Genomic DNA, 22,332 nt, shown 5'->3' on the forward strand with positions numbered 1-22,332 from the left:
GAAGTATTTTTTAGTTGGGATGCAAAACATAAGACTCCAAACCGACCTGCTGGAAACCTTCGTACATAGATTTTGAACTTTTAGCTGCATTGTCATAAATTTTGCAGCTTTTCCTACTGATAAAGACTCCTCCCGCATTACCATTTATTAGTCAAGTAATAGATAAAACAATGAAATGACATAAAAGTTCCTGTTTTCCACTATCAACTAAAATCTCTGTTTTTATTATGCTGTGTCTACAGTTAAAAATATTTCTGTGAATTAAAAAAAAACTTGTTTTAATGTTTTATAAATACAGAACCATCTGGGCAATGAGCCACTGTTGAAACTGCATTTCTAGTTCTCATATTAGGTCAAGTAAGGGATTAAATGAGTAGTTAAACTTCTTTACAATAATGCTTAAGAGCAAAGTAGTGTGTATATGGCCGATAACATAAAATAAGTTTGACATCTCTGGTTAACTACAATAACGTTCCTCTACTCTGAAGGATCCACCACTGACAAACTTCCGTTGTTGCCTTTTGAAAGTTGTACTCTGAAAGTTTACAGGCCGGATGTTCTTTAATAACGTACCTGTTGGCTCCGCCCCCTTGCTACCTGTCAGCACAGGTATTGCGGTTCTTGGGAAGCAGCAACAGCAGCAGCGGAATCAGCAGCGGTGGCGCACTGAGGGGGGAAGTTATTTTTAAATCTTTGGGCCATGGCGGAGTCTCAGCTGGTGTGCATGGATGATGAGCACGTTAACGAGAAGGTCCCGGAGTCCAAGCCAGAGTTTTACTACAGTGAGGAGCAGCGTGCGGCCCTGGAGCAGCTGCTGAGGAATGGGGACGGAGCCTTCAAGATGCGCCTCCAGGAGGACAACACCAAAGACTTCCTATGCGCCCGGGAGGTCAAAGTTATCCGCAAAACTTTCCACGAGTACGACACGGACAGCGACTCCGAGTCCGGGGAGCACGATAAGTCCAAGGGCTCCTCCAGCGCGGACTCCGGGGTCCACTCCACCTACTGGCCCCAGATGTCAGACACAGAGGTCCCGTCTCTGGACATCGGTTGGCCCGGCAGCAGCGGCGTCTACAAGGGGGTGACCCGGGTGTCCGTGTACACCCACCCCCCCAAAGAGCAGGGACCGCACATCAAGGCGGTGGTGAGGAAGCTCATCCAGGAGTCACACAAGGTAACAGAAAAGAAGAGAAACCCTGCATATCCACCCTGTTTACAGCATCTAAACCAAACTCACATTTACGCACAAGTGTTTTAAAGTTTTCCTTTAATTATTCACATTTTTCTATAATAACCCACCAAATTTGGGACACCCTGACTTATAGGAACTTTAGTCCTTTTATTTGTTAACCTGAAGCGATAAAAACAGTCAGGGCTGCAGGTGAGTGTTCGCTTAGTCTGTGATGTAGTGCTTATGAAGCCAGAAAACAGTGAGAAGTATTCAGTTTTGTCCTCATTTAACTTCAAACCCACAGAGATCCAAATTCTACAGGCATGAAATAGTGAAACTTTAAATAAGAAGAAACCTCTGAGCTTTCCTGCCGAGCACTTTGCTTCTTACATGACTTGCCTCTAAAAGTGCTGATACAAAAATGTGACTGCATGTATCAAACAATAAAACAGGTGGAATAAAACACCTGCAGATTCAGATTTAGGAAAGTTTACGAGTCAGCTCCTGCACCTGAACCAAACAAAGGAAACTCCTCTCTTATATATGGAGCGATTAAAGGAGAAGTCCCTGACCTACTTCTAACAAAGGAGAATAACACTGTAATACTAACAGCGATTGGCTGCAGACGCTCACCTGACCACGAAAGTGACAAAGAACCCCCCCCGACTGAGCCGGTTACAGTCAGTCCTCATGTTTCCTGTCTTGCTGAATTCATCATCATAAATGTCAGTTTGAGTTAAAGCTTCAGCTTTTTAGGATTTATTTTGAGTGCAAAGGACAGGTGGAGTGAACTGTGAACAGGGACGGCCTGTTAAAAACAAAATAATATCAATAATATCAAAAGTTTTGATAATCGATCTTTTTAGGGTTAAAAAATACTTTTAAATAATTTAAAATGTCCATATAAAAAAGGGGTTCGCTGCCTGAATTGTTCCAAGAATAATTTTTGGACTGAGTTTGTTTTCACCCCGCTGAGTTGTGTAGCACTTCCTTCCTCCAGATTCATCCTGTCACGCAGTAATTGGATGATTAATTTGATAATGAGAGTAAGTTTTCTCACTTTTAATATATGAGAGTTATGGAAAAACAAAACAAAACAGGAGAATATTCACTATTAATAATAATAATATTTAGTTTCAGGCCTGCTTGAATAAAGATTATTCAAAGATTTCTTCAATAATTCAATCTGTACCTTAGTCGTCCATACTGTCATGTATGCGTATAACTCACACTGTGGCATATATATGTACACTTTGTACATGTACTTACATTTTGCAGGTTTACATCTTGATAACTGCACCGTCTTAACAGTTTAATGAGTCGCCACAGAGCAGAAGCTGCAGGCGGGTTTCAAGTTTTTCACATTTGTTGTAACTCAAAGAGCTTTTTGTCATTTTTCAGCTGTAAGTCAAAGTGAAAATAAAAGATACACATCTGACTTTTTACCTGGAATTTCCATCATCACGGCGCAGCGCTCTACTCCGGTGCTCCGAGTTTCAGCTTGCATCGTAAAAGGGAATGATTGATTTATTCAGGGTTTCTTTGGGAACGTCATAGTGGGAAAAGCTGCTGCTGTTTTCTTTTCAAACAGAAACTCAGTTGGGTTTATTTCTTCATATATTCCCTCTGATATTCTCTGATACTTCTCGTGGGATATCTGTACTTTTACATAAAGTAGTTGTACTTTTGAGGTGTCTTGTGGCCTTCAAGTATAGGACTTAAATTGGTTTATTTCAGACGGAGGATGAGCTGAAGGGATGTACTGAGGTCGAGCATAAGTTGTGTTTCTATCTCGTTGGGTCCCTGCAGACAGGGTGGTTATGACTAAAACATGATCACCTGATCACCCATCGCTGTCTTTATGAAGAGAACTACTCCCGAGGTGCTCCAAGGTTTTTCCTGGCTTTATCTGGTGTTTAGGTTCCTATTCCACATGTCGATGAGATTCTTTTGAGTTTTCTCTCGTGAGTTATCAGAAAACAGATCAAACAATCAGGGTACCAGGGGTTGATTTATTAAAGTTTTCTGTTAAAAATGTAATTCATCCCATGATACTAATGCTAAAAGCTGATTATGGGAAACATAAAAAAGATAAATAAATAATAATTAAAGATAAAATAAATATTTTTTGGAACATTGTGATGCAGTTGGTGTTTCTAAAATTGATTTAGTTGGAAGTTTTAACAGAGATTAAATGTTTTTTTCAGCCTTGAAAATCTCATTGATTGAAGTTATGAAGGTTCAAAAATGCTCAAATGGAAAAACTAACGAGAACTGTAAAAGTGGCAAAATTCCACCTACTTCTGTGAGCTGTCAGAGGCTGTAACACTGACAAAGTCCATATTCTGAAGGCCGCATGTTTTTAATGGTTTCATTAAGTTACTGAAGTTAAGGAATCGGACGGAAACTTTTCTCAGATCTGTTTGATTTTAACCAGCACACTCACTGCGCCAGTGTATCCTCACGTCCTCTTTCTCAAAACGTAATGACCAGCAAACTGCACACGGCGTGTTTGAGGGGCATCTGCAAGCTGTAGCGCTGCAGTAGCGTTGTTGTAACGCTTGTTCAGAGAATTTTCTAGTAAGGTAGAAGGAGGTGAGGGTTAACGAAGCCAGCGTGGGTAAATAAAATGATAAAAGCTAAATGAATGGGAGAGTCCTGTGCAAGTTTTAACAAGCTGAGTCATTAAAACGCAGAAGGGAAAAGCTGAGTGGCAGGTTCACATCACGACACGCACCCAGCAGAGCGATTAAAACCTCCCCCAAGATCCTGCAGACCAGGTTAAGGTTGGCATTTAACAAGCTGCTCTTTTTTAAAAAAAAAAAACTTCTCCTCGCCCACTTGGAGTTTTGCACGACTCCGTCTGATTGGCTCAAATCCCAGGTGCGAAAATCATAGCTAATGAGGAGAATCGCTCACTTGCGATTGGTTTTGACAGGCAGCACCAGAGGCTGTATTTGCTGGGTGGAAAGACGAATAAAGATGTGCAGAACTCATCATATTTGAATAGTTAATAATCCACTTTATTATCCATCTACAGCAGTCTGCTCAGCGCCGTGTCAGCTTAATGAATCAGGCACAGATTGCTCCCCTTCAGGTAAAATAACTCATCCCCTCCTAAAAGCCTGACAGATACTTGAAAGAGTCCTTGTGCAGTTTAAGTGGTGCACGCACGCACACGTTAATCCTGGATGCATAACATTACTCTACAGGAGATCATTATCACAATCCAAGAGAAGAGCTGAGATGTACATATGAAAAAGCCGAGGTGATGGTTACCGGTCGAACTGCATTCAAGAGAAAAAGCAGAAAATGTCGCCTGAAAGGGAAAGAAAACAACGAGTTCTTCGATTCAGGTGATGTCATGCGTATTTTCATGCACAAGAAGAAGGTGCTCTTCACCAGAATCCCATCAGGAGAAGTCATTTACACAAGGTGTTGTCCATTCACGTCACAGGGCTCAAGTGTTTGATCCAATTTGCCACAGTGGAAGGTTTTTCATTATATCACACGTGATGATAGATACCAGAGAAAACAAGCTGAAGCCCAGCCATGAACAAAGACTGGCAGCAGCACTCGCCAACAAACACACAGAGCTCTCCAGGTGTTTCCAGGTCGTTAAAAGTAACAATAAAAATATTACATTGATCTTTGCTCATGTCTAAAGTGTCACTTCAGCTACTAAATAAACTTTGTGTAAATTCTTTTTTTTAGATGTCTGTACATGATAAAACATGAACATGGCTTTCGGGGCTGAAAAACTGATGCTAAATCGAATCAGAGTGACTGTGAGGTGTGTTTTTTAACTGTGGGCATTTGAAAAGATCTCGCTTAAATATAAATATGTCAGCTGTGGACATCACTTTATCCCAATTCTCAATTCAATTCAATTCAATTTCTTTATTGTCCCACAAGGGGAAATTAGTTTAGCAGCAGGATAAAAATAAACAGAACAATAATATAAAATAATAATGACAATAATAGTAATAGAAAGTCCAAGGACGGTTATTTGCCCGGGACGCCTACTAGGAGTAACTGTTTGGTTTCTGTTGTATTTCAGGCTTCTTACAGAACAAAATAACTGTTTGCATCAGAAGTTAGTGAGGCTGGTCTCTGCTTATGCAGCTACACCTGGGAAAAAAACCCTGGAAACTGTTCGAATGGTTGTTAAACTACTTCTCTATGGGGGGAACTGTTGTGTTTTTCCTTATTTCCTGTAATATACACAGGTACTATGCTCCAGGTGGACCCTGAGTGCCAAGGCCTCTAAACACTGTTTCAGTTGTTCTTACTGATGATGGTTGTGTGTTACAGAGAAGTCCCACCCACCTGCTGTTCAAACCTTATGTTTATGAGCACCAGCCAATCAAGAGAAAGTTTGCTTAATGGAGGAGGGGCTAAACCGGAAACAGCTTATGTCAGGCAGAGAGGCAACTTGGGGTCTGCACCAAAGGCTGGTATAAGACAAATAAGAGTTATTTTGAACTGTGAGTCATGTAAATACTTCTCTGCTGCTGACAGGTGCCTTTAATTAATTTTTAAAGCCCTCATTGAAAGCACAATGCTATTGGCAAATCTCTGTACCCACCTAAAAGGAGTGGTTGATTTAAAAACTGAAATTTCACAACAGCGCCATCGTAAACCTGCTGTTTGTGGACAAACAGCCCAAACCTCTTTTAGGTGAACTTGTAAACCACTACAACTGAAGTGGATCTAATCTGCTTACTTCCAGCTCCATATTTTTACTCTTGGAGTCTAAAAGAGTAGCTTTACATGAGTCACATTTCAAAATAATCCTTCTTTCTCTTGTGCTTGGCCTCGTTTCACCCTCTGTTGAAAATGAACTTCTACATACACTTATTTTATTACTTTAAAATAAGTGTATGTTATCAGGTTTATCAGCCAGAGCTCGTGGAAGGTCAATGTAATAAAACAGTCTTGGCAGGTGGAATAACCGTTAGCCATACCAAATGGGCGTGTATGAAAATAACGCTTCAATTTCCAGAAAACCTTGAAATAGTTCAGATTAAGCATTTTCTGGATAGATGTTTTTTCCAACATAAAATGCATCGTAAGCAGTTTGGATGAGAATTTGATGACGGGAGCTTCACTGAGTCATGCCTGGTTTACTGTGTTATTCAAACTCGTGTCTTCCTGGAGAACTAGTTTCAGTTTGTTTGGGACTCATCCAGCAAACTGTAATAAGGAAATGGGGGAAAAAAAGAGTCACATGATCTTTTCAAACTGCTCTTAAGGGTACAAAAACCAGGAGAGGCTATAAAACATCTCAGTACAAACAGCAATCTTATTGGTCTAATAAATCCAGTACATAATTAAACTGTATGCTGTAAAGTGTTATAAATGCATCTGTTAGAGATGTAGCTGCTGATTTCTTGCTCAGATTAGCGGTGCTGTGAGTCGTAGCCGTTGCTGGCATTTGTCCAAACTGTCTTTGCTAAAACTTTTAATCGCCTAGAAAAACAAGTTATGCAGAAGTGTGAACTGCTGCCGTAGTGGAAGGTTGCGTGTTTAAACTTCATATCACAAGACTAATGACAGGTTAGCGCCCTGGTGCCTTTGTTCGGACTGGCAGTGGGAGTGGTGGAAACATTCAGATGTTGTTTTAATGTTTAAATGGTGCATCCCGCAGCCGGATTTAAAAGTAAATACACAGGAATCGTGACTTTTCCCCATCAGGCTGGTCTGAGGTGTTTTACAGGAAAAAAACAGAAGTGGTTTCAGCTTTTATTTCCTTACACTTACTGAATTACCTGTGCACTTGCCATTCACTTTATTAGATTCAAGAAGGTGCTGGAAACATTCCTCGGAGGTTTTGGTCCATGGTGAGAGCACGAGAAGCATCATAGAGTTAATTCAATTCAATTCAATTCAGTTTTATTTATATAGCGCCAAATCACAACATAAGTCGCCTCAAGGCGCTTCATAGATACAGAGAAAAACCCAACAATCATATGACCCCCTATGAGCAAGCACTTTGGCAACAGTGGGAAGGAAAAACTCCCTTTTAACAGGAAGAAACCTCCGGCAGAACCAGGCTCAGGGAGGGGCGGGGCCATCTGCTGCGACCGGTTGGGGTGAGAGAAGGAAGACAGGATAAAAGACATGCTGTGGAAGAGAGACAGAGGTTAATAACAGATATGATTCAATGCAGAGAGGTCTGTTAATACATAGTGAGTGGGAATCCCCCGGCAGCCTACGTCTATTGTAGCATAACTAAGGGAGGATTCAGGGTCACCTGGTCCAGCCCTAACTATATGCTTTAGCAAAAAGGAAAGTTTTAAGCCTAATCTTAAAAGTAGAGATAGTGTCTGTCACAAGCTTTTAAATCATTGCATCCTGTTTGTAACTATCTTCGTGTCCATTTTTGTTTTTACATATTTACTCTTTAAGAAATCATGTGAAGAAGAAAATCTTCACACACACAAAATAGAAAATATGTTTTTCTGCTCTAGAAAATCTGTCACATAGTGTCTGTCACAATCTGTCAGATTTGTCTGCTGCACGTCCATGATATGAATCTCCGGTTCCACCACGTGCCGAAGCTGCTCTACTCTGGTGACTGTGGAGGGCAGTGAATTCACTGTCATGTTCAAGAAACCAGTCTGAGATGATTTGGTGCTTTGTGTCATATGAAGATGGGTACACTGTGGTCATAAAGGGATGGACACGGTCAGCAATAAAACTGAGTTCTGAACGGTTACTAAGACAGTCAAGAAAATATCTCCCACACCATGACATCACTGTCAGCACCCTAAATGCTGGTACAAGGCAGGATGGATAAGTGCTTTCATGTCATTAAAGCCAAATTGTGACCCTACCCTCTGAATGCCACAGCATAAATGTAGTTTGTTGCCCAAGACACTTTAAATTTGTATGATGAAGTTTGGACTTGGTGTATCCGTGGATGCTTCCTCTGTAACTTCAGGGTTCAGAACTCAGAGTTATATCTAAATCATAGGTATGCTGCAACCACACACTTGTGCTGTAACCTGACGTGCATCTTTCTAGAGAGGAAAATACTCGTTGCATTGTTGCAGTGAGTGCAGTCATTTCCTTCAACTCATTTCTGGTTAGTCCTTCTTGTGCTGCTATTTTTCAAACTGACTGGAAGGGAACTGAGCAGCTCGGATAGAGAAACTCAACCACCAACGGGTATTTTAGCATCGCAAGCATAATGTGCACAAGTATAAATGCTGGCAATGGTTTCAGCCTGTTGCACAGCCTACAGCCTAGACTCTGTGTAGATTTAAAGCCAAATATAAATTAGCTCGGTCATGCTGTGACCGCAATGATACTATTAAATCCAGAGGCTTAGCTGAGCTTATCTTCAGTCATAGTGAAAAATAAATGTGTCATATCACACATTCTAATATATCTGCTGATTGACTGATACATAAATGAAGAAACAATGAAAATGACTGATTTGTTTTGTCTGTTAAAGTTGGTAACAAGGTGTCTTCTATAAGGATCCCTCTAATTTATCTTTCTAATCATTCATTATTGCTGACTTTGCCTTTATGTGTGTGTCTGGTATGAAATTCTTTTGTCTGTTTAACAAACAAAAATGATGATGATTCACAACAAAGGATGCCTTTGATGATTCTCTAAAAACTTACATTTCTGTTCCCATGACTAAAGGCACAAAAAGATGGGTTTTGGTTTTTTTACTTAGTCCCAACGTCTTTCGGGTTTTATTTCATATATTTTCTGTTATTATGTACACGACTGCGGTGACATAACCGTGACGTCTGCTCTTTATTGATCTGTCAGTTAGAGTGGGTGTAAGTGTGTATAGATAGACTGCATTTTTACATGACTCATTTCATGAGTTTACATTTTTTAAATATCTTTAAAGTTCACACCAAGGCTACCAAATTAATTTCAGATGTGTGGGATGAAAAAGCAAAAGTAAAAGAGAAATAGTTTTGCTGATGGGGCTGGACCTGGAGTTGAACTGCCAACATGACTGCTCACAACCATCCTTATAGCCTCTGTAGCTCCATGCAAAATGTACTTAAGTTTAACAGTAAGCAAATGAACTGGTATAAATGGAAGTCAGGACCACCTTATGAACTGTTAAACAACTTTAAACTAGCTTTGAAATAAAAATTTCAACCAGCTTGCGGTGAGCACACATGGTGCGAACATTAGGGGATGCCCTCAGTCACATGCTATCTGCTTTAAATGGCACTAAAACTTTGAGAGCCTCGATCCAATTAGTCTCAATATTTTGTGAATTATTTATTATATTTGAATAATATTCACATACTTGTGTATTGTGTATGCTTGCTGTTAAAGTCTTCTTCTTTTGTTCAGCAATTGTTGTTTCCAAATTGAAAAAAAAATATGACTGCTCAAATAACTGAAAAAGAGCACAAGTGTTAATGGATATGCACGAGTAACGTGAGATGGCTCCTCTCCCGTCTGTTTCTCGCAGGTAGTGGCCATCGTCATGGACCTCCTCACGGACCTGCAGATTCTCCAGGACCTGCTGGATGCTTCGTCACGGCGTGGCGTGGCAGTTTACGTTGTGCTGGAGGCCAGGGGAGTGCCCCACTTTCTGGATATGTGCTCTCGGCTGCAGATTAACGCGATGCATCTGCGGGTGAGCAAACAGAGCGCTGCAGAGAGAGGAGGTTCTCTAACACAGTAAACAAAGAGGAAATGAACATGGGAAAACAGCTCAGTAGGTCACTGCTGAGTCCTGGAACAATGCCGATGACGGCTGGAATTATCCCAGATTAAAACTTATTCTGAATCATAGGCCAGGCTTTCTGGGAAATCGCTGACAAGTTAATTACCTCAAAGGTTTGATCTAGTTAAAACATGAACCAGGAAAACTTGGCAATACACTTACCGAACCAACTACAAAAACCTTACATTTTCCCACTTAACCCTAAGGGTAGTTTTATGTTTGATTTCTCATAACTGCCTTTGCAGCAGTGCATTGGAAGTTACAGGAATTTCGTTTGTGAAACCTGCCAATTTACTGCTCAGAAAAGTATCCAGCATTGAATGGATGGAGTAGTTTTTAATGGGACTTTTAAAGAATTGATACAGCTTAACATAAAACATAAACAGTAGACGGTTAGCTAAAATTTTGAGTAAATGGTTGAAATAGTTTTTAAAAAGGGATAAAATTAACAAATTAAATAGTTAAGTCAGCAAAATAGTCAATGATTAAGGATGAAAAAACGCATTTTATATAAGTAACTGAAATAGATTGCAAAGATTTGCACGAACTGTTACACTAGTTAGCTAAAAGTAGCGGATGTAGCGGTTAGCTAAAATTTTAAGTAAATTATTGAAATAGGTTAAAAATAGGATTAAAGTAACTGATTAAATTGTTCAGTCATAAAAAAAGTCAAAGATTGAGGCTGAAAAAGTATTATCTAAGTAACTAAAACAGATCATTAAAGGTTTCGCAAGAACAGTTTAACTAGTTAGCTAAAAGTAGCAGACGTAGTGGTTAGGTAACTGATAAACAGCAGGAAATCAATAAAATGTGAGGAAATGGACTTGTTGGAGCACTTGTGTGAAAATATGTGTGAAAATAAAAAGAAGTATTTTCCTTCCAGTGTAAAACAGGGAGGGTCAAATTAATAATTTTTGAGGAATTACTGGAAAATCGACTGCTGAGCAGACGCTAGCACGAGCTAACATGTAATTGCTGCTTCTTGTGGTGCAGAACCTGAGAAGTGACATTAGGTGCTGATTTAGATTAAGCGCAAATAGTGAGTCATCTGTCATCCTATCTTCACCGTGTCATAATACCCAGTCTTATCTGTTGTATGCAGAGTTTTTCAGCTCCACTCTGGTTTAACCGGAGTGGTGGAATGGCGGCCATTGTGGTATCAGTTTATAAGGCTGTGAAAGACCCTTTCAGAGTGCCGGGCTCTGTTACTGTTACTAGTGACAAGGGAACATTCATAGATCCTGAGAACAGATCCAAGGACAGTAACTTGACGCTCTCACCCCACGCCAGGGTTGACACCACAGGAGAGCCTCCTCCCAGTTTGTCTACTCAGCATTTACGTCCTTTTCTTTTCCTGCTTCCCTCTAAGTAAACAGAGGTGGCTGAAGTGTTTGGGTTTTAGCCTTTACTTATTATGAAAGCTGACTTTATGTTTCTGGGTGTGCCTGCAGAAATTTGACTTGGCATCTCTGTAAATCAGCCAGTCATCCTTGAAAAAGCCACGGATGCCCGATAGCTGGGGTCCGTTTACTCAGGCTTACCTGTGTGACATTTTTGACACAGGTAAGCCAGTGTGTAATCCAACAGGTGTTTCTTTTACAGAATCTACGTGTGCGGATGCTAAAAGGTGCAGGGCTGGCCCTGTCCTTTGGAAAACTGCCAGGCTCCCTGTGCTCCAAATACATGCTGGTGGATGGAGAGAAGGTCATGTTCGGGTCTTACAGGTAAATATCAAACCAGTGTTTCTTTTTGTGGTCAGGTACATTCAAAGGAAGCAGAAAAGGTTGATAAAGCAACCCGTTTCAATTTATTATTTTATGTAAGATTTTATAGCACCCAGAAGAAGAAAAATGTAAATAAAAACAGAATACAATAAGTTGCATGTCCCATAAACACATTTTATTCATAACACAACACAGAAAACTGAGACATTTCATGAAAAATATGCACTTATTTTGAATTCAGTGGCAGCAAAATGTCTCAAAAAGTCACGGAGCAACAAAAGGCTGAACAAGTGGTACTTAGAAAATAGCTGGAGTAATGTTTTGCAAGTATTTGTGTTAATTGGGAGCAGGTCAATAACATGATTGGGTCTAAAAACATCTTAGAGAAGATGTTTGAGGTAAAAATGGGCAGAGGTTCACTAATTTTCATTAAACTGCATCTGCAAATTGTGTAAAATTGAGAAAACCTATGTCTCGTCATCTAGAGTACACAATCTTCCAAAGATTCAGAGAATATGGAGAAATCTCTGTGTGCAAGTGATAAAGCTGAAAATCAGCACTGCATTAAAAGCAGGAGCACTTTCAGAAATCACTGTCTGTGAACACAATTAACTGTGCCATCCACAAATGGAGGTTAAAGCTCCATCATGCAAAGACGTCCTGTTTGAACATGATCCAGAAATGTCGCTGTCTTCTGTGTCTTTATCTTCATATCTCATGCTTTTATGCCTATTGAACTGGCAGCTTGCACTTCTGGAAAATCTACTGGCACACCTACATTTGCTACTGAAAGGTGCATATAGTCTACAGATCAACATATGCTCCGATCCAGACAATGCTTTTTCAGCTAAACTGCAGAGTTTCTATTAGAATAGCACAGAATAGATGCAGTATGTGAACTGACCAGCCAGCAGTCCGGGAGCACCATGAAACTAAAAATACGACAAAGAAGACAGAGGACTGTTGAACAGCTCGAGTCCTATATCAGACCAGAATGGGAGAACATTTCTCTTCTACAAGTCCAGCAGCTGCTCTCCTCAGTTGTTTACAGAGTGTTGTTAAAAGCAGAGAGGACGCTACACAGTGGGAAACACGGCCCTGTCCCAACCTTTTTGAGACACGTTGCTGCCATCAAATTCAATATGAGCCAAGATTTTTCTTTAAATGGTTTAAATATTTGATACTTTCTGTGTTTTATTTTGAATAAAATATAGGATTATGAGATTGCATTCTGTTGTTATTTACAGTTTACACAGCGTCCCAACTTTTTAGGAACTGTGGTTGTACAAAATTAAATTATACTATATACAGCAAGGTGTTTGTTTTCTGATGTCTCTATATGCTGTAAGGAATGGGATGAATTTAAATATTCACACTAACAGATAAATCATGTAATTAAGGTATGCTCTCATTGGGAAATAGAAAATCCTTCAAAATAAAAGTCCAGTTTAGCGTGCCGAGTCCAGTTGTATCTTGTTTTTAGTCAAGACTTTGAGCCGCTTGACCTCCTATATTCTACTCCGTGTTACGGTGACATGTTCAGAGTCACATTTGAGACTCATTTGGACAGTTTCACTTTTACACATAATACAATGTCCCTCTGACACAGTTTCACTCCAAAGCAGATTAACTGATCCTGACATGGTTATTAAATAACCATTATTTGTGCTTTATTTGATTGACTTTTTGTATCTTTTGTATAAACCCAACATAATGAGAGCAGCTTGTTTGTGACTGTTAGGTGTGAGACATTTTCTCTAAAAGCAGCCAGCACAAAAGGAACTCCATTAAACCTCGAAATAACTCCTTACACACTCTGAAGCTTATTAATCTTGTAAAATGACTAAAGTGCTTTTTAAACACACTCTCTTCTTATCTGCTGTTGGTTCAGTGTGGGAAAAGATAAATGCATTGCTGTAGATCCGCTTTTTGGTAAATGTCGTTGGTGACCGAGCCGGACGTTTATGACCTGGGAGATTATTATAAGGGAATCGTACCGCTTTCTCCTGAGTGCTTTAAAATGATTAAGTAGTTTCAGAGAAACCATTAAAACAATAAAAAAAACTTACACTAGGTGAAAGTATGACATTTAAATGAAATCCTACACCAGGCAGTGATGCGGGTGAATTAATTATCCAGCTTTTAAAGATTTCTACAGTTGATTAAGTTTATTTTTTTTGTTTTATTTTTTGGTTGCAATATCCACAAATTAAAGGCATTTAGCCTCTGTCTGTACACAATGTACCTCTCTTATCTTCCTCAATCATTTTTAATTGTAGTAATACATTGCTTTGTTTTATTCTGTTCCTTTCTATTCTTTAACCTTTTTCCAGTATTGCAAATGGTACCGCTGCCAGATCCACACAAAAAAGGGCTTTCTCTCCTTATCCTTCACATTAAAAGCCCTTGGCATATACAGTGCATGACTGCTGTAGTAAGCTGAAGCATTTTACAGCACATTCTGGGATCAAAATAAAACCGTATTTATTAGTTTAATAGTTCAATTAAGTTTTTTTCATACAGTGTCAAATCACAACAACATTAAACCAAGTAAATGAATGATTAAAGATTTGAAACAAACAAACAAATAGATAAATTTTATCGCTGCTGAGGATAAAAAGAATTCTGCAGAGGTGAACATATGTAACCCAGAAGGGGGGAGATCATATAACAACCAGTGCACGTCTAAATACAGTTAACGGCATAAAAAACATCGAGCCTACGTTTCCGTATAGCAGTCATATCAGTATGAACAGTGAATATAAATGTCAGGTATCAATATAAACAGTAATTTTAATGCAAATCTACAAAGAAAAAGATTCCTTTTAACCTGCAGCAATGACAGGAAGTACACGCATTTTTGCACGTGTTGAATAAATCAGGTTTCTGGTGCAGATTGGGCTATGACAAAAGCTAACATTTATCTTTTTAAAAATCTAAATCCAGGACATTAAATCGAATGTTAGTGATGGCCGCACTGGGAAATGGAGATCACATTAAGAGCCAGACACGTGCAGTGCACTGATATGCTTTAAATGAACTGAAACATAAAAATCTATTGTTGTTGCACATCCCAGAAAGACTTCTTAGATACAGTTTAGTCTACATAAAGGCAAAATAATGTCATTTGTTCAGTTTTAGATGTTGTGTTGCCATAACTACATACGTGCTGATAAAACAGCTGCAACCATTAGTGCAAAGTTCAGAATTGCAAAAGAGCTCGATTTCACCTCTGAGCTCCGAGTTTGACAGGATCCACACAGCTGTATTCTCGTTGTTAAATCGCTGTTCTGAAAGCTGCAAACACACAAAATGAGTCTGAATGCACGTCATCTGACCACATCAGTGATGAGGCGAATCTTCCTTCACTGACTAAAGTCAAAACTGGAGGGACCGATTTGTGGCAGGTGAAATGAGCACAGTCATGTCCTGACTCATGCGTGATGCCTCGTTACGAATGCAAGTTTAAATAGAAAAGTTACAGGCTGCAGCTATGTGGTCAACACCGAGGGCTCAAAAGTGATTCTACAGAGGCAGCCGTATTGAGTCGGCATTTTTATACATCTTTAATTTTCACCAAATTTAATGCATGCATCTCAAACAATGTAGCGCCACCAAAGGGTCAAAGTTGGCGCTGTGTTCATGGAGGAACCATGTGCAAGGTTTGCCTCAACGAGTTCCCATCGATCGTCTTATAACCTGACTTTATGCTGCCACTATCCACCAATTTTGCAGTCTCACAAAATATGGCACCAACGGTAAGATCTAAAGTGTATCTAGTGTTTGTTGGATAACTGCATCCATAGCTTGAGGCATCAGTTTACAGCTCCATGAGATGCCTTGTTGTGGAGATGTGGCCCTGTTGCTATAAAAAAAAAAGTAACTTAATTTGCATGAAATTTGTTCTGTGGTCTCATTTGGTGATGCTGATGTTAGCCTTAAAAAACTAATCAGTGAAAAGAAGCGTGAAAACTTACGGCCGACACATGGAAACACCCCTGACATAACCGCCATATTGGATTTCATCAAATGGTCACAAATTTCTTCCAGTCTTAACCAAAATTTACACAGTTTACATTTTTACATCTGAAAGACCCGAAAATGGTGATGTAGCTGTTACAAAGGAAGCAAGGACATGGGATAGGTCATACTGAAGCACTGTGAGGCAACTGTTGTTGTGATTTGGAGCTATTTAAATAAAATTGAATTGAAGTGAATCTCAGCAGCTTGTGATGAATGGTTACTGAACCTGCTGACTAGACTTGGAAGCACTTCTTGTTGCCCTAAAAAGCCCAGTTTGACCTCTGAGTTTGTTGGATTTAGCCAAAACCTGCTAAATAGGAGAGTGTGTGTATATGTATATATTCTTTAAATGGCCTTAAATAATAAAATTCAAGCAGTTGTGTCTCCCGGTGTTTTATCTCATATTTTTTGTCCACTTTAAATCACCGCTTTGGTTTACGCTCCTGTTTTTTTTCTGCAGCTTCACTTGGAGTTCGTCCCGGCTGGACAGGAACATAATCACGGTGATGTCGGGACACACTGTGGACTTCTTTGACAACGACTTCCGAGAGCTGTACGCAGTGTCTGAGCAGGTGGACCTGTACAGAGAGTTCAACATCACTAAGCCGCCTCTTCCTACACCAGTCATGAAGCCAAAGATGCAGCACATCCGGCCTCTGCCCGTCACTACATCTCGCTTTCAGGTATCTGTTGGGGACTCCAGGCAGATTGATCTGAAAGTTCCTGCGCATAAGTACCACAATCCCAAGTACTCGCTGGTTTTCGGGAACAGTTTGGGTCTGACGGGTTCGCTACAGGACTTGTCGACTCAGAGGGACTCGCTAGTAGGTGGGTTGAACCAGAGGAACGGTCTGCAGAATGGCTTTCTCAATGCAAACAAGGAAAAGTTGGACCGATCCTCCCCACAGAGTCCGGGTTCACCTACAGAGGAGGATGGAAAAGGAGGTCAGAAGAACCAGGCAGATGGACCCAAAAAGCGCAGCTCCTTCAGGCATTTCTTGAAAGGCAGAGGAGCCAATCACAGTACAGACACTATCGAGGAAGGCGTGGTCACTCCTCAGAGCCCCTCCCCCACTATCACAGCAGACTGTAAAGTCTCAGTGGCCAACAGGGTTGCAGGAAATGAATCCGACGACTCGTTTCAGTTCATTGAGAAACCAGGACCACTGAAAACCAAAATCAAGAAGCCGTCGAAGTTCATTCAGAGGAGCGTGTCTATGCAGACCATCAGCACGGCAGACGAAGACGGTGCGTCATCACAGATCTTTTATTTTATAATTCAGTGGTCCGAGTGAGCAACAAGGCAAATATTTCCTGAGTGCTTTGTCTATAAAATGTTTAAAAAGTAGAGTTACAAACTAACATGTAAACTTTTTGAAAGTCCAGGATTTTCTGTCTGATACACTCACATTAAAAGCCTCTATCATCAAATCAACTCATTTCTGGTCCACGTTAAATGGCAAGTAGCTGAAACGATGCTCTTTAGTTTCAAATTAAATTTCCGGTGGTGTTAAATATTTAGATTTTGAATCTAGATCTAGATGTACATGACACTAGAACATCGTAAAAGTTTTTACCCTTTTAATTTCAAACCTGACTTTTTTTTGTTTGTTTGAAACATTTTGGAAAATATCTTTTGCCGAGTGTTTGCAAAGCACTTTATCTTACTAGGAGATTCAAAATTGCAGTGACAGAAGAAGAGAACATTTGAACCTTTCTGAATCCTTAGCATTTTTAAGCTTTTTAAAGACATTTCAGGGACCTGCAGGAGCCCTGTGATGTCTGTCGATAATATTTGTGTTTTTCGTTTCGTCATGGTCAAGAATCAGTTATTGTGTGATTAAATTGAAGGATTTTTTTTCCCTTTTATTTACCAACAGGGTTCAAAAGTCGCCGCCGGCATCAGAAGAGGAACTGCATCCAATCATGAGAAAAAACACGAGGATATTCGGACACTTTAGGGTCTGGTTGTTAAACCTGCTGCAGCGGGTGAGTCTCTGTATCGCCTCACTGCAACCAGCTGACGTTTCTTCACGAAAAATGAGTGCAGTTTGTCCCTCTGGACACGTATGCTGCTTCAGGCTGAGCTGAAGGTCAACACTAGAGACACGCTGCAGCTGAACTCCCTCGAGACGTTTTCGGCCAAAGTGCTCGTGGGAGATTTTATTGCCACTATTAAATGTATTTTCTACACTTTTTTGGTATTAAGTTATTTTACAACTAAAGTGTTTTCATGTTTTACACTCGTGAACCTAAAGACTGAGAGAGCAGCCGATGACTGATCCAGGTGACATGGATGGATTACATAACACCTCTTAGGTATTCTGGTCTCCATGGGGACAGGAAAAGTGATCAGATGTGGTGTTGTACCTGAGTGTAACCTTACTGAGGACCCTTGGCAACAGTGTTTATTGGAGTGTGTTGTACAGACTGTGAATAATGTATGAGGAACTGTGCGTCTGCACTTTGGGATTTTGTTTTGATACGCAGGTGAAACAGGTCGGAGAATAAAATGTGAATCCTTGAGAACCACTTGAGACACAAATGATCTGAACTGTTGCAGAAATGGAATAAAAACAAAAGGGGAAAAAAAAGTGTTTGTGTGACTTGGTGTCAGTTAAAGAGCAGCATGCAGACAGATAGCCTGTTATTTTCAGAAATGTAAACCAGGGGAGATCGCTTTTTGAGCCCTGAGATTTGATGAAGATCAACAGCGAATATTCAAAGCTTTGCCTGACTGCACAGCAGGAGGTGGGGGTCAGGTCTTATCCTGCTTACAAAGTTAGAAGGAACATGATGTCTCCTGGTGAACTATAGCTGAGTGCTGCTTCGTGGTGAGGGGTACAGATGGGGAGGGGTGCCTCTTTCTGACCTTAAGCAAGTTCCTATAGATTTTCAGTTTGGTGCTTATTTAAAAAAAAAAAAAAAAAAAGTCAATAACTCTCAGCCAATAACTGAGGCTTAGACTATGAAGCAGGTTCAACATAAAAAGTCAGGCCTTCTTTGCATTTAATTTCCCAACTTAACATAAAACTCAAGTCAGATTTAAGAGAAATCACACTGGTTAGCAGCTTGAACTCTCTGTATCAGGCTCTGACAGTAAAGGAGCATTTAAAATGCATCATTTGACTCTTCCTCCATACAATCTGGGTCGATTGCGCACCGCCTACTTCGGTCAGAGATATTATCAGATAGAGTAAGCTAGAAAAGAAATCCACTCTGATGTTAAAAACAAGTCAAGAGTTGGTGATGCTGCAGAAAATTGTAACTTTTTGTCTCCATGAGTGGACGTACATATTTGCTTCACCACTTAATGCTGCAGGTGATTTAAACTGTCTAGAAAACTGGATACATTTAAGTATCAGTCCATTCATGTCTGACAGTCGTAGAGGCCAATGACAGAGACCTGCAAATTAGTTTGTGGTCAGATCACAGAGAAATTAATCAGATTTTATCTACTCTGCATACAGACTGATTAATTTTCTAATGTCTGATCTATTAGCCATAATTCCAGCAGTGGAAAATGGAATTTGGGTACACTAGGACCAACTGAATGAATGTCTATTCTTCTAAATATGTGGTGCTTTTTGCACTGGTGTTACTTTGCTGCACACTGCTTTGTTTCTCTCCGGTAGTAAATTACTCCAGTTAGAGATTGTAGTGGAGAAAATCAGTGAAAATGTTGAGCTACAGAAGAGTTTAAACCAAAGCCCTGAACATAATTTGCTCAGGACCAGGTTCTGAGTTTAGCATTAGTTACCATGATGATGTAAGGGTAAGACAGCAGTCGCCTTCATCACAGTGAAAACCCGTTGTATCTCGCTAACCCCCAAAAGTTGATTCTGTTCATCTGGACGTAGCGTTTTCAGTGGGAGAAATGTTTCGTCACTCATGCAAGTGACTTCTTCAGTCTCAGCTGACTGCAGGTTTCCCCAACCTTAGAAACAGTGCATTTACATAATGACTGAAACAACAATATATGTCACTAACCTATTTGGGGAGGGTTAGGTGAATTTAAAGGTACTTATTATAAATTTCTGTGTTTAAATAAAGCGATTAACTAGCTCTAACAAAATCAAAAATCAAACGTGTCTGTATTTTATATAAGAGATATCAACTGAAGCCAAATTAGGGCTGGGTTGTACTTTTCTGTAATACCTTTCTGTACCACAGGATGGTGCTGCGAGTCATGTGACCTGTTTTAGCTAGACACATTCTTATTTATGGCTTTTCGAGGACTGCTTGCTGCTTGCCCCCCAGTACTGCAAGGGCTATACTAAAACTTTGATGTTTTATGATATTTTAATTACAACATGCTAACATCAGCCAGCTTTTACAACAACACACATATGTCTAACCTGTGACTTTGAGGCATTACATATTAAAATGGTGTATTTTATAAATTTTCCCTGTATGATTAGAGCAGAATTGGCTTCTGCAAGCTGTAAAAACTTGAGATTTTAAGATATTTATGTAGTGTGTAATTTTTAAAAACTTTATGGCATCACTATACTATAATAGGGCATCGTATTGAAAAAACAAAAAGTGTGTTGTACAGCTCCTGCCATGCCCTTTCATTTGATATATTAGTTGATGCGGTTTATTGAAAAAAGAAAAATCCATCATCAACTTTGACCTTGGGCGCCAACAGTGAAGCTCAAGGTCAAATGCTTAGCCATTTTGCACACCCCACGGCCTAGCATATTGGTGTGAAGTTTGAACACGATTAAAAATAAATTGTGGGCAACATAAAAGAGCTGTTATTGTTACCTACCATCACACAAAATTTAAAAATGATATCTTGAAAGCTGCTAACAAACAGAACTGATCATACAGTTGTCGATTGAATATTGCGTCTGCACTTTGGGATTTTCCCCCCTTCGGGGAAATAATAATTCTACTTCCTACTTAGGTTACAACCTCAGTAACCACTTTCCTGATGACCTCATGTGCTCCGCTTCTAGTTTAAAGGCTTATTGGATGACAGATGAAGGTTACTTTAGAAGTTTTGGTTCCTTTTAAGGTCAACAAGAAAAGAAAATCATGCTGCAAGTTCTTATAAATGTACACTGTCCTCAGTTTCACCTCTCATTTGTGACATCCTGTTTTGAAAATGCCAAGATGTTGCTTGTGATAATGCTCAGCTCAAAACTTTCACAGAAAAACTTCACTAACCGATAGATGCTGCGGTGGATGTGTTGGTGTTTTTTTTACTGTCCAAACAGTCAGAATTCACGCAGTATTTAAGTCACTCACCTGACTGGAGTCACTCCTCATAACAGTGAAGAGGCGCTGACATCCTGATATTTAGGATGAAGCTGTTTATGTAAAAACAAAACAACCGCTCCTGGCTTCAACTCCTTTATAGTCACTACAAAGCAAAACCTCCCAAACCCAGTATCGCAGCAAAACATGTAACAGCCATGCCAGTCCACCAAGGTTTTGCCATGATATTGGGTTGAACATCTTTATCGGTTGTGTAAGTTGTATAAAGCACTTTTAGTGCTTCGAGTCCATTTATCATACACATCAATTGAAGCTGTACATCAGGGTGTTGAATGCAGCCCAAGGGGACATGACTGCTCAGTTGATAAGTTCAAGTCATACTGAAAAAAACATTAAGTTACTTTTGCAAATTGTGGTTGCTCTAAGAGTCAGAAAGTGCAATTATCTTGGGTATTTCCTCGGCGAACTATTTTTTAATCATAAGTTGTTAGCAGTTGCGTGTGCAGTTTCACACCCTCGTTCATCACACCTGTTTTAAAACACAGATGGTAACTGTGAAAACATTCAGTTCGAAGCTTCAAAATGGCACAAATCAACCACAACTCAGTGGGAGACATTCTTTTATACTGGTCTGTACTGGTAGCCAAGTAGATTACAATGGTTTTAATGGTCCAGACCCCTTGAGATGGCGAACAGAGGAGAATTTGACACCTCTGCTCTAAACACTGAGCTCAGTGTTGACTTGCTCATGCACGTCTCATAGGGGACTGATATTGCCCATATTTAAATACTGTAAGTGTAATTAGCCACACGTGAAATATGGATGTTAGCAGTAAAGTTTCTCGATTTAATAATTAATTCTGCAGCCTCCAAACCGGCTGAAACAAGCAAACAAACAAAAAAGATCAAGTTCACGTTAGTTTATTTGTACCTGTGGATAGACTGGATCGTCCACACAGGAGCCCTCCATCCTCACATGCATGGCATAAGCAGGTAAGCCTAATACAACGTAGTGATAATAATAGTAACACATAAAAGCTGTTTACTCATGCGAGTGATGGTTCCAGGAACCTGCTTTCATGCCGTGCTCTTCTGCACTTTGTGACTGTAAACCTGCATCCTGAAGAAAGAAAGAGAGTGAAACTCACTGTGTGAAGGGTGTAACAGTGAAAACATCTGCCTGCTGTGCAAGGATGCTGGGTTCAGCTGTGGCTCACCAATCAGCCTGTGAGACCGTTTTGTAATTTGATTGAGTGAGTTTCTGTTTTTTACAGATAAGAATCCAAACCAAGACTCTAAAGTAGAAGGCATGGCACTTTGAAAGTGGAAATAAGTAAGTTTGCTTCAAAGTAACTGTCTCAAAATAGTGCACACATCTCACCGTCTGACCGAATCGGGACACATCTGTCCGCCCCCTTCAAACAGCGGAGCAGTGAGCGTGCTTTTAGCTGGAGTGATCATTTTGCAATAAC

The 22,332-nt window shown here is 39.9% G+C and overlaps 1 protein-coding gene across 1 annotated transcript; it reads left to right on the forward strand.

Annotated features, from left to right (window-relative positions):
- The first annotated feature begins 432 nt into the window (after positions 1–432).
- Positions 433–18,599, forward strand: fam83fa (family with sequence similarity 83 member Fa). The gene is made up of 5 exons (XM_040042861.1): positions 433–1,174; positions 9,630–9,797; positions 11,490–11,611; positions 16,095–16,882; positions 17,515–18,599. The coding sequence occupies exons 1-5, from the start codon at positions 701–703 to the stop codon at positions 17,562–17,564; spliced, it is 1,602 nt and encodes a 533-aa protein (XP_039898795.1). The 5' UTR covers positions 433–700; the 3' UTR covers positions 17,565–18,599.
- The last annotated feature ends 3,733 nt before the right edge of the window (positions 18,600–22,332 follow it).

The sequence above is a fragment of the Simochromis diagramma genome, unplaced genomic scaffold (genome assembly GCF_900408965.1).
Source record: "Simochromis diagramma unplaced genomic scaffold, fSimDia1.1 OVJJ01000321.1, whole genome shotgun sequence".
In the NCBI taxonomy this organism is placed as follows: Eukaryota; Metazoa; Chordata; class Actinopteri; order Cichliformes; family Cichlidae; genus Simochromis; species Simochromis diagramma.

Bases quoted from the DNA above. Each gene is read 5' to 3' on its own strand.
- fam83fa (XM_040042861.1), top strand. From the start codon at position 701: ATGGCGGAGTCTCAGCTGGTGTGCATGGATGATGAGCACGTTAACGAG. The intron at 9,798-11,489 runs GTGAGCAAACAG...TTTCTTTTACAG, and splicing joins TTAACGCGATGCATCTGCGG to AATCTACGTGTGCGGATGCT. The intron at 16,883-17,514 runs GTGCGTCATCAC...ATTTACCAACAG, and splicing joins CAGCACGGCAGACGAAGACG to GGTTCAAAAGTCGCCGCCGG.